Raw genomic sequence first — 14376 nt, forward strand, 5'->3', positions numbered from 1 at the left:
GCACTCACCTTAACTTTTCCACTGAGGGGGCAACATTTTGTTTTCTTCTTGAGTTGTGACATTCTTTTAGTGTGGGCTTCTACCAAGGTAGTTTTGAACATCCTAGAGGATGCTTGCAGGCTTCTTTGATTTGGGGCTGCTTTTTGCTGCAGACTGTCATTTCTCCACCTGGGTCACAACAATGTTACCATGTTACTACAGACTTGCAGATGTGTGGTTTGAAAGCTGTGACTTGGAGAGGGGCCTCAGGGTATTGGTTGACAGTTGACTGAGTATGAATCAGCAGTGTGTACAGGTGGCCAAGAAAGCAAATGACATCCTGGCTTGTATTAGAAACACAGTGGCTAGCACCAACAGGGGTTGATCATCTCAAGTTCTCGAGGAGGCCACGTCTCAACTTCTGTGTTCAGTTCTGGGCCCCTCACTACAAGAGGAACATTGAGGTTCTGGAGTGTGTGCAGAGAAGGACAATGAGGCTCCTGAAGGACCTGAAGCGCTTGGCCTGTGAGGAGCATCTGAGGGAACTGGGGTTGTTCAGTCTGGAGAAGGGGAGGCTGAGGGAAGACCTCATCACTGTCTACAATTACCTGAAGGGAGGTTGGAGAGAGGAGGGGGCCAGCCTCTTCTTTGTTTCAAGCAACAGGACCAGAGGAAATGGTTTCAAGCTGCACCAGGGGAAGTTTCACAGGAAGGGTTCTCAAACCTTGGGGTGGTCTGCCCAGGGCAGTGGTCACCATCCCTGGAGGTGTTCAAGCAGTGTGTGGACCTGGCCCTTAGTGACATGGTTTAGTGTTGACCCTTCAGTACTGGATCAAGGGTTGGACTGGATGATCTTTGAGGTCTCTTCTAACATGATGTATTCTGTGATTCTGTAATACTTGCCTCAGTTTATTTAATTGCCTTCCTGGAAAGCAAATACTCCCATACTGGGTGTACATGGCCTGCTTTGTGGATTGTAAGCTCAGAGCAGTTTTGCACTAACACGCCTCAAGTGAAGCCCTTGTACCATTCTCCAACATTTGTTTCTGTGGATTCCTGGACCAGCTCTTCCTGGAAGCAGGGATTTATTGTAACAAAAAATTCTGCTTCTGCATCTCATTCTGACAAGACATTGATTTAGCTTATATTCAGGATCCCACTTGCACCACCATCCTGTAATTTGCTGCTTCTTTAGTCTCACTAAGGCCTCATAAAGGATCAAGAGTACAGTGTTACGTAGCATTTTCATCATTAGTCTCTGTGTTTTAAACCCACAGGATTTTAGGATACTTCTCTTTTCTTGTAATATTTTTATCTTTCTATCCTTTACCAAGACTCTGAGATGCCTGCTATTTTGGGGTTGTCATTTGGCACTGGGCATTTGGGTTCCCCTGGCTTGTTTTTGAAGCCTCCAAGCAACCTTGCAGAAGCGCTTCAAGTTTGCCCTTACTTAATTGCTTAATATTGCATTTTCCAAGCCATTGTATTCTATTTTCTCTTTGTCATTTATACTGATCGTGTTATTTATTTCCTTCCTGTTTTTTTTTTTTTCCAGTGGTAAACTGAATGTCAGCTATGCCTACCTTGTAGATCCCATCAGTTCAAACTGGGTAGTCTTCTGCCTCTGACAGCTTTCCCCTGCTTCTAGTGGAAAGGCTTTACAAGTTCTTTAATTTCCAGTGCCACAGCCTGGCTGCATTACACCCCAAGTGCAGCCTACCTCTTCTAGGCTGCTCACCTTGTCCGTGAAGTTTTGCCAGTTCCTCACATGTCAACCATCTATCTACAAGCCCCTACATTTCCCCACAAGGTGTGGCAGTTCAGGCTAGGTGCCTCCTGTCACTGCCACATAAGCTACACCTCTGGTGTCCTAAATAAGGTGGACACAGGGAACAGTGTATTCCTATCCATAAATCCTGCCCCCTATCAATCCATCTGCAAAGTCATTCTCTCTCTCTTTCTTCCCTCTCTGCTCCCGAGGGAGATGCTCTCTTATCGGGTAATGCCGGGGGAGTATCTCAGGCCTCTTAGGGCTGCCTAGGCCTAATGGCAGGAGGAGAAAGGGGGGGGGTCAGTCTCGGACCTGGCCAGCCTGAGACCTGCCTAGCAGTGGGGGGGGGGGGGGGGGAAGAAAAACCCCTGGGGGTTTTGGGTATACCCCTCAGGTGGGAGGAGGGAAGAATTGGGAAGCCTTAGGGTATTATGCAAGGGGCTCTGTATGCTTTGGGATATTCTTGTCACTATGCTTTGTAGTCTTTTGTAGCTTCACCAATTGCTTTTCCATTTAAACTTTCCATCACTCTCCAATCCGTTTGTGTGAGTGTATTTCTTTTGTCCCTCTCAGGGCAAGAGAGGATCTGTCTGGCCTCAAACCAGCACAAAATGTCATGGTGCAGCCTTGGGAAAAGCACCCAGTGCAAGAGCTTGAGCACTCAGAGCATCTTGCCTCCTTGCTGTGGGTCGGGTAAAGTCCCACAGCTTACACAGGCTTGATCGCTTTGGGAAGTTCTTATCAGCCTAGTTTCTCCCTTGAAGACATAACTAGAATCATTCCCTACTTACTCCAGTCTTATTAAGCTAATTAGCAATAGAATAGAAATGTTCAAGAGTGTGAAAAACCCACACAGTGAGGACACCGGCTGACCTGAGATTCTCTTGTGCCTTACCCCTGCCCTGCTGCAGGCCCCAGTCTTCCAGAAACCCTTAATTTTCAGGAACTGGAAAGGTTTCCTGTTGCAAGGCATGGAGGGACAGGAAACTGGTCCCATTTATGTCATTTAAATCAGGTTTTATTTTATTAATTTCCTGCCTATTCAGCCACGCCTTAGTTGATTCAGATCAAGGAAGAGACAAAACTAAGGAGGGTTTTGTCCTGCCAGACACAGGAGAGAACGGTACCTGGGTCTCACCCTGCTGTGGCAGGAGAAAGGGTTCTTTGAGAGATTTCCCAAATACAACTGTGATGGAACCGAATATTTGGCTGAGAAAACCACTTTAGTTATACACTCACAAGGGAAAGGGTTAGCAATATGGGAAAGAAGGGAAAGCGAGAAAGCAAAGGGAAAGGCAGAGATAGCTACCACCATAGGCCTGGGGTATTCCCTTCAAGTCTGTGTCATCGTCCAGGTCGGTGGGAAACGTTCCACTGAGAGTCGGTGGTCTCTCTCCTTTTAGCTGGCTGCTCCATTGCATATTCGTGATTCTTCTGAGAACCACTTAGCATATTCCAAGAGTGCTCCCCGGTGGTGGGGAACATGCTCAGTACTGTCACAGGGGGGTCTCTGGTGGTCACTTCAGGGGTTGAGCTCCCCTTTTCAGGCCTCATTTCTTGGAACTTGCTCCACAGCTGAACAACAGAAAGTCCCCGTCTTGAGGTTGAGTCAAAGTGAGCATCACCTTCAGAAAACAGGAAGCCTTCCCTCTCGTGGATTGGTTGACATTAGCTTTGTGGTCCAGAGTGGTGGTGTGGGTGCAGCAACTTGAGCCAAAACAGGAACGCAGTCTCTGACAACCTGGTACCTGGTTCAATCCAGTGCCCTGCAGTCTGGCTTCTGGGTAGAAGAGAGTTTTCTCTCCAATGTGACTGCTGTGATCAGTGAAGAGCTGCCTTGTAATAGTTCATGAACACTGTTTACTGACTGAATCATCCTGGCTCTTGCTATATGTACTGTAGGTAGTTGTCACGCACTCATCACATAAGTTTTTTCAGTACCAGGGCTGTCAGGTTGTTCTATAGAGAGACTGAAGAGCTAGCTGGGATGTTGTGGCCAAAAGTTGATGGCCAGAAGATCAAAGTCTTGCTGGGGCAACCTTCGGGACCAGTCCTACAGCTAGTACAGTTTAGTGTCCTCAGTAACATTTCCCAGCAAGTTCACAAGTACTTAGTGGCACAGGACTGCTGTGTCAGAGGAATGTTGACAGGCTGGCAGGAATTTCATTAAATTCAACTACAGAACTGCCAGTCCTGCACCTGGTACAGAAAAGCCCCACATACCAGTGTATGATGGAGATCAGCCAGTTTGAAAGCAGGTCTGCAAAAAAACCCCAGGGGCTCCTTGTGAACAACAAGTTGATCATGAGTGGGTAATGCACCCTTGCAGCAAGGGTGACCAACAGCCTCCTGGGCTGCATTAGGAAAATCATTATTAGCAGGTCCATGGGAGAGGTGAAACCATGGGTCCTGAGGGTGTTCTTGGAGAAGACAGAAAGAAGGCTAATCCTTAATTCAGTGACTACAACAACTAGTTAATAACTGACTCAATGCTATTTGCATTGCTCCAACTAAAAGAGGAGGGAAATCCCCACTCAACTATTTGTTATTAGCTTCTCCTTCTGTGACATTTCCAAGACATGATTTTGAAATATCAATCTTCTCAAGTAAATATGCCAAGCTTATGAGGCACTCCTCTGTCCAGGTATTAAATAAGGAAGGTAAACCTGGGAAAACAGTACGCTCCTTTCATCACAGCTAGCCTTGCGCAGCAGCTCCGGCTTGTGAAAATGCTGTAAGAGGTAGAAAAAGACTCCATACATCCACACCATCAAAAGAAATACAGCTTGCAAAGAAACACATCAGCAGACCAAATCACCACTAGTAAAGCTGTGCCAAACAGGCCTTCTTGTGTTTTGCTTTCTGTCCCCTACACACCCTTTGGAGACTGACCACAGCCTTCAAAGACACCAATCAGTCTCACCCACAGTGGGTGATACTTTTCCCCTCTGTGGTATTTTTAGCATGTGAGGTGCTGGGGAAAGAGTTGTGAATGTTCAGAAATGTGGCTGGAGAGCAGAGGAAGGGAGATGTCTCTTGAGGGTGGGCAAGGAGCGTGGTGGATGGAGGCAAGCAGCTCCAAAACCCTTTAACTTGGGCAGCTGCAGGTATATAAACCCTGGCTGATGTGGCACTGGTATCCTCAGTGTTCCCGGATGGCAAATGCAGTTTCCGTGACTGGAAAGGCCTGGCTCTTTACAGTCCCTCTACTCACAAGCAGGAGTGTGCCAGAAAAGTCTGCCCTTAATAGCAGGGAGAAATGTTAAGACAAAGAGCTCTCTGAATAATTTCAGAGATGGGCTTGGCTCATCAAAAGCTGTTGTGAAAAAAAAACCCTGAAATTATAGGGTGTCATTATTTTTTAATGCTGACAAACAATGTTGGCAAAGCACACTGTCACATGAGCACCTCCCTGGTGGGGGAAGATGGGCCACCAGTGTGGACCTGCTAGCCCAGGTAATGGGGCTACAAGCCCCTCCATGCAATGTACCTGAGGGTCAGTCCTGGCCCTCTTTGCTTGAGCAGTAGGGACGCAGTCCAGGATGACAGGATGAGGGGCAAACACCTGCAGCACAGTTGGATGCTGGGTATTTAGTGCAGCCCTCACCATGGCCCCCTCCAGGAACAGGATGTGAAAAATAAACTGCAGGTGGAGAGATGGATGGAGAAAAATAGAGTGGGTTTTTTCTTCCTTTTGAAATCTGGGAAATGCCACTCCCAAGAGCATACTTGCTACCATGCCAATTGGCATGGTAGCATTGCATTGTAGTGCAAGAGTTTCTGTTCACATGACCAAAAAAAAGTGCAGTTAAAACTTACAAAACCACAACCCAATGCATTTAATCACAGTGTCAGATTACCACCGAACGGAAGGTACCTTTCACTATATATAAATCTTCCACAAACCTCAGAGCTATGCCAGAAGCTGAGCTTCAGAGAAGTAGGTAAGATATCACCACTGGGAGTAGGAGCTCTTCTCATTCCCTTCAGCCCAGGGGGTGCGGTTTTTTACTGCATGAGCTTTCTGCTTGAATAAGGATACTGAGGTTTCTCCTGTAGTTCTGGATTCAGGTCATCTAAGTTTAGGTGTCTCTCATTCATATGTGAACCTGTCTCTCTAGCTTCCCTTCGCTGTTTGTGAGGGAAGACGGATGCTCCTAGACTACCACTCACCCTAAAGTAGATAGCCACAAAGATTTAGACAGCTTGCATTTTGAAAGTGCTGATTTCTGTGCTTAGAGAACATCTCAGGATATTCAGGCAAAGCTGTCACAGTGTGGAGAAGGCAGTTTTTATACAGAACATGGGCAGGGAATAAGGGTGTTTCTGGTGGAAGAGCAGCAGCACAGGGTATTGAACATTACTAATTTTATTTTTTTCTGAATTAAATATTGGGGTTTGAGATTTGAAGGAAGTTACTAAGATGTTATAGACGATGTGGGTTTGAAGCACTAGCACAAGTGACAGGAGTCTCTTGTGAACAGCTGCAGCTTGATTTGGGCCATAACAGGAAAGCTACCATTGAGGCCTCTTATGAAAAGAGATGTGACTCCACTTGCTTTGCCTATTCAACCAAAAGAAACAGCCCATCATCTCAAAAAAAGAGTTTCTTTGTGTTTATTCAGCATGCAGTGAGATATATTCAGGTCTTCATGTGTGCCAGTGTTGACTGATTGATTTTCAGGCTGTTCTGTGTGCTCAGAAAGAACCACCCCATGTACCTGAAGCTGGTGCTGCTGGGCCTCGCTGCCCTCCTGGGTAAGTCTGTTTTCCCCCACTGCCTCACCCCAAGCAGCCTTGGACATGCTCCCCAGGGCCAGGAAGCCGGTGACATTGACGCACCTCCTTACCCCCCTCAACAAAATCTCAGTAGCCATTAAAGCTCTGTTGGAGGAGATAGTGCTTGTGTCCCCTTCTGAGTCTTGCAGAATGACAGGTGGCCTCTGAAGGACACTTGGGTGCAGGGCACAGGGCACAGGGCAGGACTTCACCTCCTCTCCATCATAAGGAGCAACAGAGGCAGCTCCATGTGGATCCTGTGCCCCACAGCCTGTCCTTTCCAGGGTGCAGCCTCCCCTAGGGTTTTACTTGCAGTCACAAAAGGATTTTACTGCTTCAGCCTTTCTATGTCACCCCTACAGGTGCCTCTGAGGGCCGCACAGATTGCTATGGCAGTGTGAATGGAATTAGAACCTCTGGGGCTTCGTGCACAACTGCAAAGCCAGAGGGTTTATCTTACTGCGGTGAGTATCCCTCTTCTGCCAGGCAGCTTCATTTACTCCATAGCACAATAATCCCAAATCCTTCACCATTCCAAAGTGCTGAACACACACTAGCTGTTGAGCCGGCATAATATCCCTGTAGGCTATCATCCACCTCCTCCCAGAGGGGAGGCAAACAAAATGTTGATGTAATTATCTGTATTAGAAGGAGAAACATGTGAGACAAATCTGGGTTTTAAAAGTCATTAAGCAAGTATCTTTACTTTTCATTTTAATTACAGGAGTTAGGGCATCAGAAACGATTGCTGAACGGGACCTAAAAGCTATGGATCAGTATAAAACAATCATTAAGAGAGTTGGTGAAAAGCTGTGTGTTGAACCAGCCCTGATCGCTGGCATCATCTCCCGGGAATCTCATGCTGGCAAAGTGCTGAAGAATGGCTGGGGTGACAATGGAAATGGATTTGGTTTAATGCAGGTATTTGCTGACATTCCACTAAAACCTGTTTGTTTTGTTTTGTTTTGTTTTTAAAGCATATAAATAAAAGTAAGCCTCCTAAACATATGACCAATTGCAGGAGGAAAATTACTTCTTTTTGTTGTTTTGACACTTCTAGGTTGACAAAAACTTCCATAAGCCTGAGGGGACATGGAACAGTGAAACTCATATTACCCAGGGTACAAATATACTTATCACAATGATAAAAACAATACAGAGGAAATTCCCACACTGGACAAAGGATCAACAGCTGAAAGGTAAGGTATAGGCCACAGGTTTTGTCCAGGAAAGATGAAAAACTTGAGGACCAGAACATACTGAATTCATTTCCATATTCATCAAAAGTGCTAGCCAGCAAGTTAGCTGTTGCCTATCTTTTCATCCTCTTTTTATTTCCCCAGCAAAAGAGAAATTTTGTCAATTCTGTGTAGTTTCTAGCTTTCCTTAGTCTGGCAGCCTTGCTGAATTTCCACCACCATGCAGCAAATATGTATATACTTGAAATCTAGTCTATGGAAGTAAGTAAGAGCTGAGCTTTCCTTACCTAGACATGAACAGCCATTCAGGTTAACAAAGAGCTCCATGGTTTGCTTGAATGGGGCCAGCAGTTCACTCTGTAGCTCTGTTGAAAAAGGAGACAAAGTGTCTGCTCACAGGGAATTGCAAAACTATACTGTGCAGTGTGGAAAAGCTGTCTGCTTCAAAGCAGGCTGTACCCCACAACTTCCTTCAAAGTCTGCCGAGGTGCCATGATGGGCTCATTTCATGGCCACCTCAGATATTTCTGCATTCAAATTTGGCATATGGAGTAGCATATATGTAGCTGAGAGACAGATAACACAATATATGAGTGTGTTTTAATTCTCTTTTAAGTGCACCAATTTTCAAGGACAAGTGAGAGATTGCAAGGGTGTTGGATGTGATATAACATGATAAGATATAAAATATTATTATTCCATTCCATTCCATTCTAGTCTAGTCTAGTCTAGTCTAGTCTATTTTATTCCAACAAGCTCAGTGTAAATGAGGGGCTTGTGCTGGGCCAGATATAGGGTATAAATTGATCAAGATGCAAGTATGAGTGAAGATAAAACCTCAAGTATCTTTCTGATGTTTGGTGGAATGCTATTTTCAAAGCCCTACTTAAGTCATAGAAGATCTGATAATGCTGCCTACTCCCCACCCAAAGTCACAATAAGTGAAAGCTTTCAAAACTGGTTAAAGCAGAACACACGAGGCTGGAATTTTCCCTATTTTTTTAAAGTGTGCATGGGTTCTTTCAATATTTTATTTCAGGTGGGATTTCTGCCTACAACGCTGGTTCAGGCAATGTCCGAAGCTATGACAGAATGGACATAGGCACCACCCACAATGATTATTCCAACGATGTGGTTGCACGAGCTCAGTATTACAAGAAGCATGGATACTAGGTTTGGTAATCTCTGCTGAGTAACTTCCTTACCATCACTTGCGTGACACCCCCAAGAGAGACAAAACAGAGCAGCTGTACCCTCTAAAGCTATAAAGGTGCAAATGTAGAGGAGTGATTTACATGAATAAGAATGTGCATATTAAAGCCCTGCATTTTTGAAATAATATTCTGTAAGACACCAGTCATGTAGTTTCTTTGCAAGCAATATGGGGTTGATTTTACAAAGGAAATATTATCAAAATCTGATTTTTTTCTCCTGCTATCTACTTATTTCTCTGAGTTATGAGGACTATCTTGTTTTGTTAGTGATAATTTGCTGCCTTCCAGATCTTAATAAAAATTTCTGGCAAAATCTGTCATTCTCTTAAGAATTCAAAAGGCAAAATAAATACTTCCTTGGGTATTAGCTCCATGATTTACTTTTTCAAAGCTGCTTGATATTTACATTATGCTGTGGAGTACTCTTTTTTTCCTCGAACACTCATTTTTCATAGAAATGCATGGAATAAAGATGGATGTTTCCAGTCATACAGAAATAAGCAAATAGAAATTGAATTAAAATGTTATTTGCAAACAAAGCAGGACTCCACTGTACTCACACTGTCATGTGAGTACATGTGTTAGCAAAGTTTGTGAGTACATGTCTCGCGTTAGCAAAGTTTGGATAAGTACGATGTTAGTTTTAGGCCGATAAGGAAACTGAAAAGGGAACAGGATGAAATATGTGTTTGCACATCATAAAATTATTTTCCCTCTCTGCTGCTTGTAGAAGAGTGATACTTGGGAAAACAGCAGTTTTTGCATTTGCCATATTTTGGTGCTCCTATTCCTTCTAGAATTGGAGTTGAACTATTTTGGGGTGGGAGATGGAAAGGCAACAAAATGAGAGGAGTAGATGCCTGCAGGATTGAGTGACACTCATTCTCCAGGGTCAAAGGAAGAGCTGGTTTTGATTTGGCAGCAAGCAGTGCAAGCTGTACCTTTCTCACCAGCATCCACTTGCATGCTTGTAGATCTTTACTGTTCCACAATGAGCACACTTTCTGGGACTGGGAATAGCCGTATGTCAAAATAATTAGAAAAACCACTGCCTGCAAGTGTCTTCAATGGATAGGAAAATCCAAATCCATCAACAGTGCACAGAGTTACGATACACATCCTCCCAGAGCAATTAGAGACCATGTTGAACATATCCAGCATGGATTTAAGCAGGGTAAATAGTGCCTGGCCGACTTGTTTGCCTCCTGTGATGAGATGACTGACTTCATAGAGAAGGGAAGAGGAGTGGATATGCTATACCTTGACTTGGCAAGATCTTTGCCCCAGGCTGGTGTAGTGTGCTTATAGCCAGACTGGTGAGACAAGGACTGGAGAGGTGAGTAGAAAATTGCTATAAAGTTGTCAGGCTCAAAGTGTGATGATTTGTGTCACAGGGTCCAGCTGGTGGCCAGATGCTAGTAGAGTGGATCTTGGTACTGCTTTGTGTCTTCAGCAGCAATTCAGATGAGGGACAGAGAATAGTTACAGAAAGTTCACAGATGATACCAAATGGTAGATTCTGGAGAGGCTGGAGAAATAGGCTGATGGTAACCCCATGATGACCCATTAAGGCAAAGCCCTACACACCTGGAACAGAATAACACCATGGAACAGTATGGGCTGGGAGACAACTGTCAGCTGTGTAAAAAAAGACTGGGGGGTCCTGGTGAACACCATGGGCTCTCAGGGAGGAGTAGCCTAAGATCATCCTGCATCCAGTTTGGAGTTCCCTGATTCAAGAGGGACACTGACATGCTGGAGTGAGTCCAGCAGAGGCCACCAAGCTGGTCCAAAGGCTGGAACACAGGACAAAAGAGAGGCTGAGGGAGCTGAGTTCACTCAGCCTGGAGAAATCACCTTTGGCATGACCATGCTGTCTGGGCCCTAACTGCACTGACAGGCTCTGCATCCTCTTCCTCCTCTCTTGCAAGGATTTGGCTGCCTGCATTGAAAGTCAGCTCTGATATTACCCTATGATGAGCCCCATCTCTTCTCCCCTGCCACATGCCCTCTGCCTGCTGGCTCAGAAACTTCATTTTGCCCCAGGCCCTCACATGACCTGCACTGGAATCCAGCCTGTGCTGGCTTTTAACCTACTGATCCTGATTCTGCCTCACTGGCTTTCCTTGCTAGATTGCTCTAGAACCTGTCTTGTAAATTGGACTTGTCCAATTTAAATTGTGACCATCAGGTCACCTCGACTTGAAAAGACCTTACTTGTCACCACCACAGCCCATGTGGTGCTGTGAGCAGTTTGCAGGGGAAGGTAGGCTGGGAGGTATCTGCCTCATTATGGACCTGGAGAAGTGGCTGTCTGACAGCATATGCTTGGAAACCCAGGTGATTCATTTAATTTTTTTTAAATGTAACAGATGGTCACTATTCAACTCCTAGATCAGCCTGTTAGTCCTGCATATTGACCCTGATCAGTTGCTTCTGCAGATGCCTCAGGCCACTGGTTTTGGGCATGGGAGGATCACAGGATGTTAGGGGTTGGAAGAGACCTCTGGAGCCAACCCCCCTGCCAGAGCAAGGACTATAGAATCTAGCACAGATTGCACAGGAATGCATCCAGATGGGTCTTGAAAGTCTCCAGAGAAGGAGACTGCACAACCGCTCTGGGGAGCCTGTTCCAGTGCTCCATGACACATACAGTGAAGAAGTTCTTCCTCATGTTGAGGTGGAACTTCCTGTGCTGTAGTTGACATCCATTGCGCCTTGTCTATCACAGGGCACAAGTGAGAAGAGGCTGTCACTTCCTTCTTGGCACCCATCCCTCAGATATTTATAAACATTTATTAAATCCCCTCTCAGTCTTCCCTTCTCCAGACTAAAAAGCTGCAGGTCTCTCAGCCTTTCCTCATAGGCCACATGCTCCAGTCCCTTAATCATCCTTGTAGCCCTCCATTGGACTCTCTCAAGTAGATCCCTGTCCCTCTTGGATTGGGGAGCCCAGAACTGGATGCAATGTTCTAGGTGATGCCTCACTAGGGCAGAGTAGAGGGGGGAGAAGAACCTCCCTCAATCTGCTGCTGGACACACTCTTCTTAATGCACCCCAGGATACCATTGGCTTTCTTGGCTACAAGGGTACATTGCTGTCCCATGGATAACTTGTTGTCCACCATGACTTCTAGGTCCTTCTCCAAGGGGCTGCTCTCCAGCAGATCACCTCAGGATGTCCCTGTCCCAGAGCTCAACAACCCACAAACTCCATTAGCTGGAAAGCACCTTGCTGACACTTCAGCTAGAGCTGTGATGAAATTACTTGTGTTCAACACACGTTTTAAAGCTGTTTTCTCTGGTCTTACCTTGTACCAAACTGCTCAGTAGTACATCCAAAGGCAAGGTCTTAGCACTGGCGTTCTCCGTGCTAACTCCCAGTGAGCCCATGTAGCCAGCCTTACGGTCAGGTGAGGGCTTTTATGCACCTACAAAGAATGAAGTGGAGAATGGTCATATCTTGAAAGATTTCATAAACTTCGACCTATTGAAGTAGGAATGTTTGATGAAAACAAAGGGAGGATTGCTTTAATAGTTCAAATCCATTGTATGGCATTAATAGAAAAACTTGCTAAAGCCTTAGGCACAAGCAGTGAACCTATGCTGAATTTACACGAAGGAGGGCCCTAAAAACACTGCATTCTGTGAAAAATATCACTTCTGTCAGCAGAAGCTGCACCCTGAGAAAAAATGACTTAGCTACATCCATCAGCAGAAGTTGTATGCTCAAAATGTGAAAAGAAACAACTGGCCTGGAGACAGAGAAAGGATCCAATAAGGAACAAGAAGCCCTAGATACAAATACCACAATTGGACTGAAACTGTTGCATGAAGGGAACTTAGACTGTAAGGGTATAATTTCCCAGAGATTTCCTTGGGGTCCCTTTCAAGAGGCACCCAGTTCAAGTTGGATTTCCACTGTGTCGTCTGGATAAATTGTTTTTCACAAGATTTGATACTTGAAATTCTGCTACAGGGTCCCTATGGTGAAGAAACTTCTTCAGCAGGGATATGAGAAAGGAAAGGGCAGAAGTGTCCTGTTGTGGTGCAAAGGCAACCATTACACTAGGACACAAAGCATAGTGTACCTTCTGCAAGACACATGATCCTGTAATCAGCATCAGAAAAACCTCATTTAAGGACTGTGTTCAGTTCAGTTAGCCATAGCTCAATGAAGGTGGAGACAAACTGGAAAACCTCAAAAACATAGCAACAGCTATTATCAGAAGTGAAGAAAATGTGACCTGAAGAGACTGCAGAACTGGGGTGTCTTAGACAAGACAAAAACATGCTAAGGACAGATATGTGTCTATGTGTCTACAACTATGCAATAGACAGACAGGAAAAGAAAAGAAGCAAGTAGGTTTGCCATAGCCATGACAGAGTAGAGCAGGTACACATATGTAAATTAATAAATACGTCTAATTTCCCAACATTTTTGGTTTTCAATTTTAATCATCAATGAATACAAAGTATTTAAGTATTGCTCTTTAGCATTTATCTTATAACAAGGATGGTCTTTGTTGTACTTAAGTGAGGTCATGAACAAGTCTTCCAAAATACCTGAGGGTTTATCTAAACTCTCAGCTCAAGACTTGCTCAACAAGTCTTGCAAAAATGAACTCTCCTGCGTGGGGATTTCTGTTTGCTGATGGGATAAGTAGAACTTTTGCAAAAAAATACTGTCAACTTCTGAAACCAAACTAATAAATAAAAACAGCAGCACTTTGGAACATATGATGCAGCTTGTTCCCTGTAACGGCCACAGCCACCGTGACTGTGCTTTTCCTCTTTCAGTACTCTGTTGGATCTACACTATGAGGCCTAGTGTCTTTTTGATTGCTTAAATGATAAACTATAAAACTGAGCATTGCTACACTGGTGTCCTAAATGAATTTCTTAAATATGAATTGTTATTTACAGGAAAGAAAAAAAAAATTATCAAAGCAGCGGCTGGGAATAATGTATCAGGAAAGGTATAGTTTACTGATAGGACTATACTACCTTAAAATTACACAAAAAAAAAAGCCACTTTAATCCCATATCCAACACTGAGAAGGCATGTGTGCTTCCAAAACAAACATGCAGCAGTAAAACATGCAAAGAATAATCCACTCAAAATTTTTACTACAATTGGGCTTCAGTGGTTCTTTATGAAATGCAGGAAGAGCTTAAAAGCATGTTCTTAGTTTGTTTGTTTTATGCTGCGTTAAGCATTGTTTTGCATTAGTCAGGTTCTGTTTGACCTCTTGGGTCTCTTTTCCTTTACAAAGAGAATTTCTATGAAATGTTTGCCAAAAATCTCAACCTCTGACTTAACAGAACGGAAGAGAAACTTGTTTTTTACATAAAGAGGTCCTTATTTCATGTTGCTGAAGATAAACAAAAAATAAAAGTAATTTAAATCACAGCTGCCTTCACACATTGTTTAA

General features: G+C 44.4%; 1 protein-coding gene across 1 annotated transcript; it reads left to right on the plus strand.

Annotated features, from left to right (window-relative positions):
• The first annotated feature begins 5681 nt into the window (after positions 1–5681).
• LOC128969861 (lysozyme g) lies at positions 5682–9115 on the plus strand. The gene is made up of 6 exons (XM_054384835.1): positions 5682–5694; positions 6435–6508; positions 6892–6993; positions 7254–7450; positions 7590–7728; positions 8768–9115. The coding sequence occupies exons 2-6, from the start codon at positions 6466–6468 to the stop codon at positions 8899–8901; spliced, it is 615 nt and encodes a 204-aa protein (XP_054240810.1). The 5' UTR covers positions 5682–5694; positions 6435–6465; the 3' UTR covers positions 8902–9115.
• The last annotated feature ends 5261 nt before the right edge of the window (positions 9116–14376 follow it).

The sequence above is a fragment of the Indicator indicator genome, chromosome 1, assembly GCF_027791375.1.
Source record: "Indicator indicator isolate 239-I01 chromosome 1, UM_Iind_1.1, whole genome shotgun sequence".
NCBI lineage: Eukaryota > Metazoa > Chordata > Aves > Piciformes > Indicatoridae > Indicator > Indicator indicator.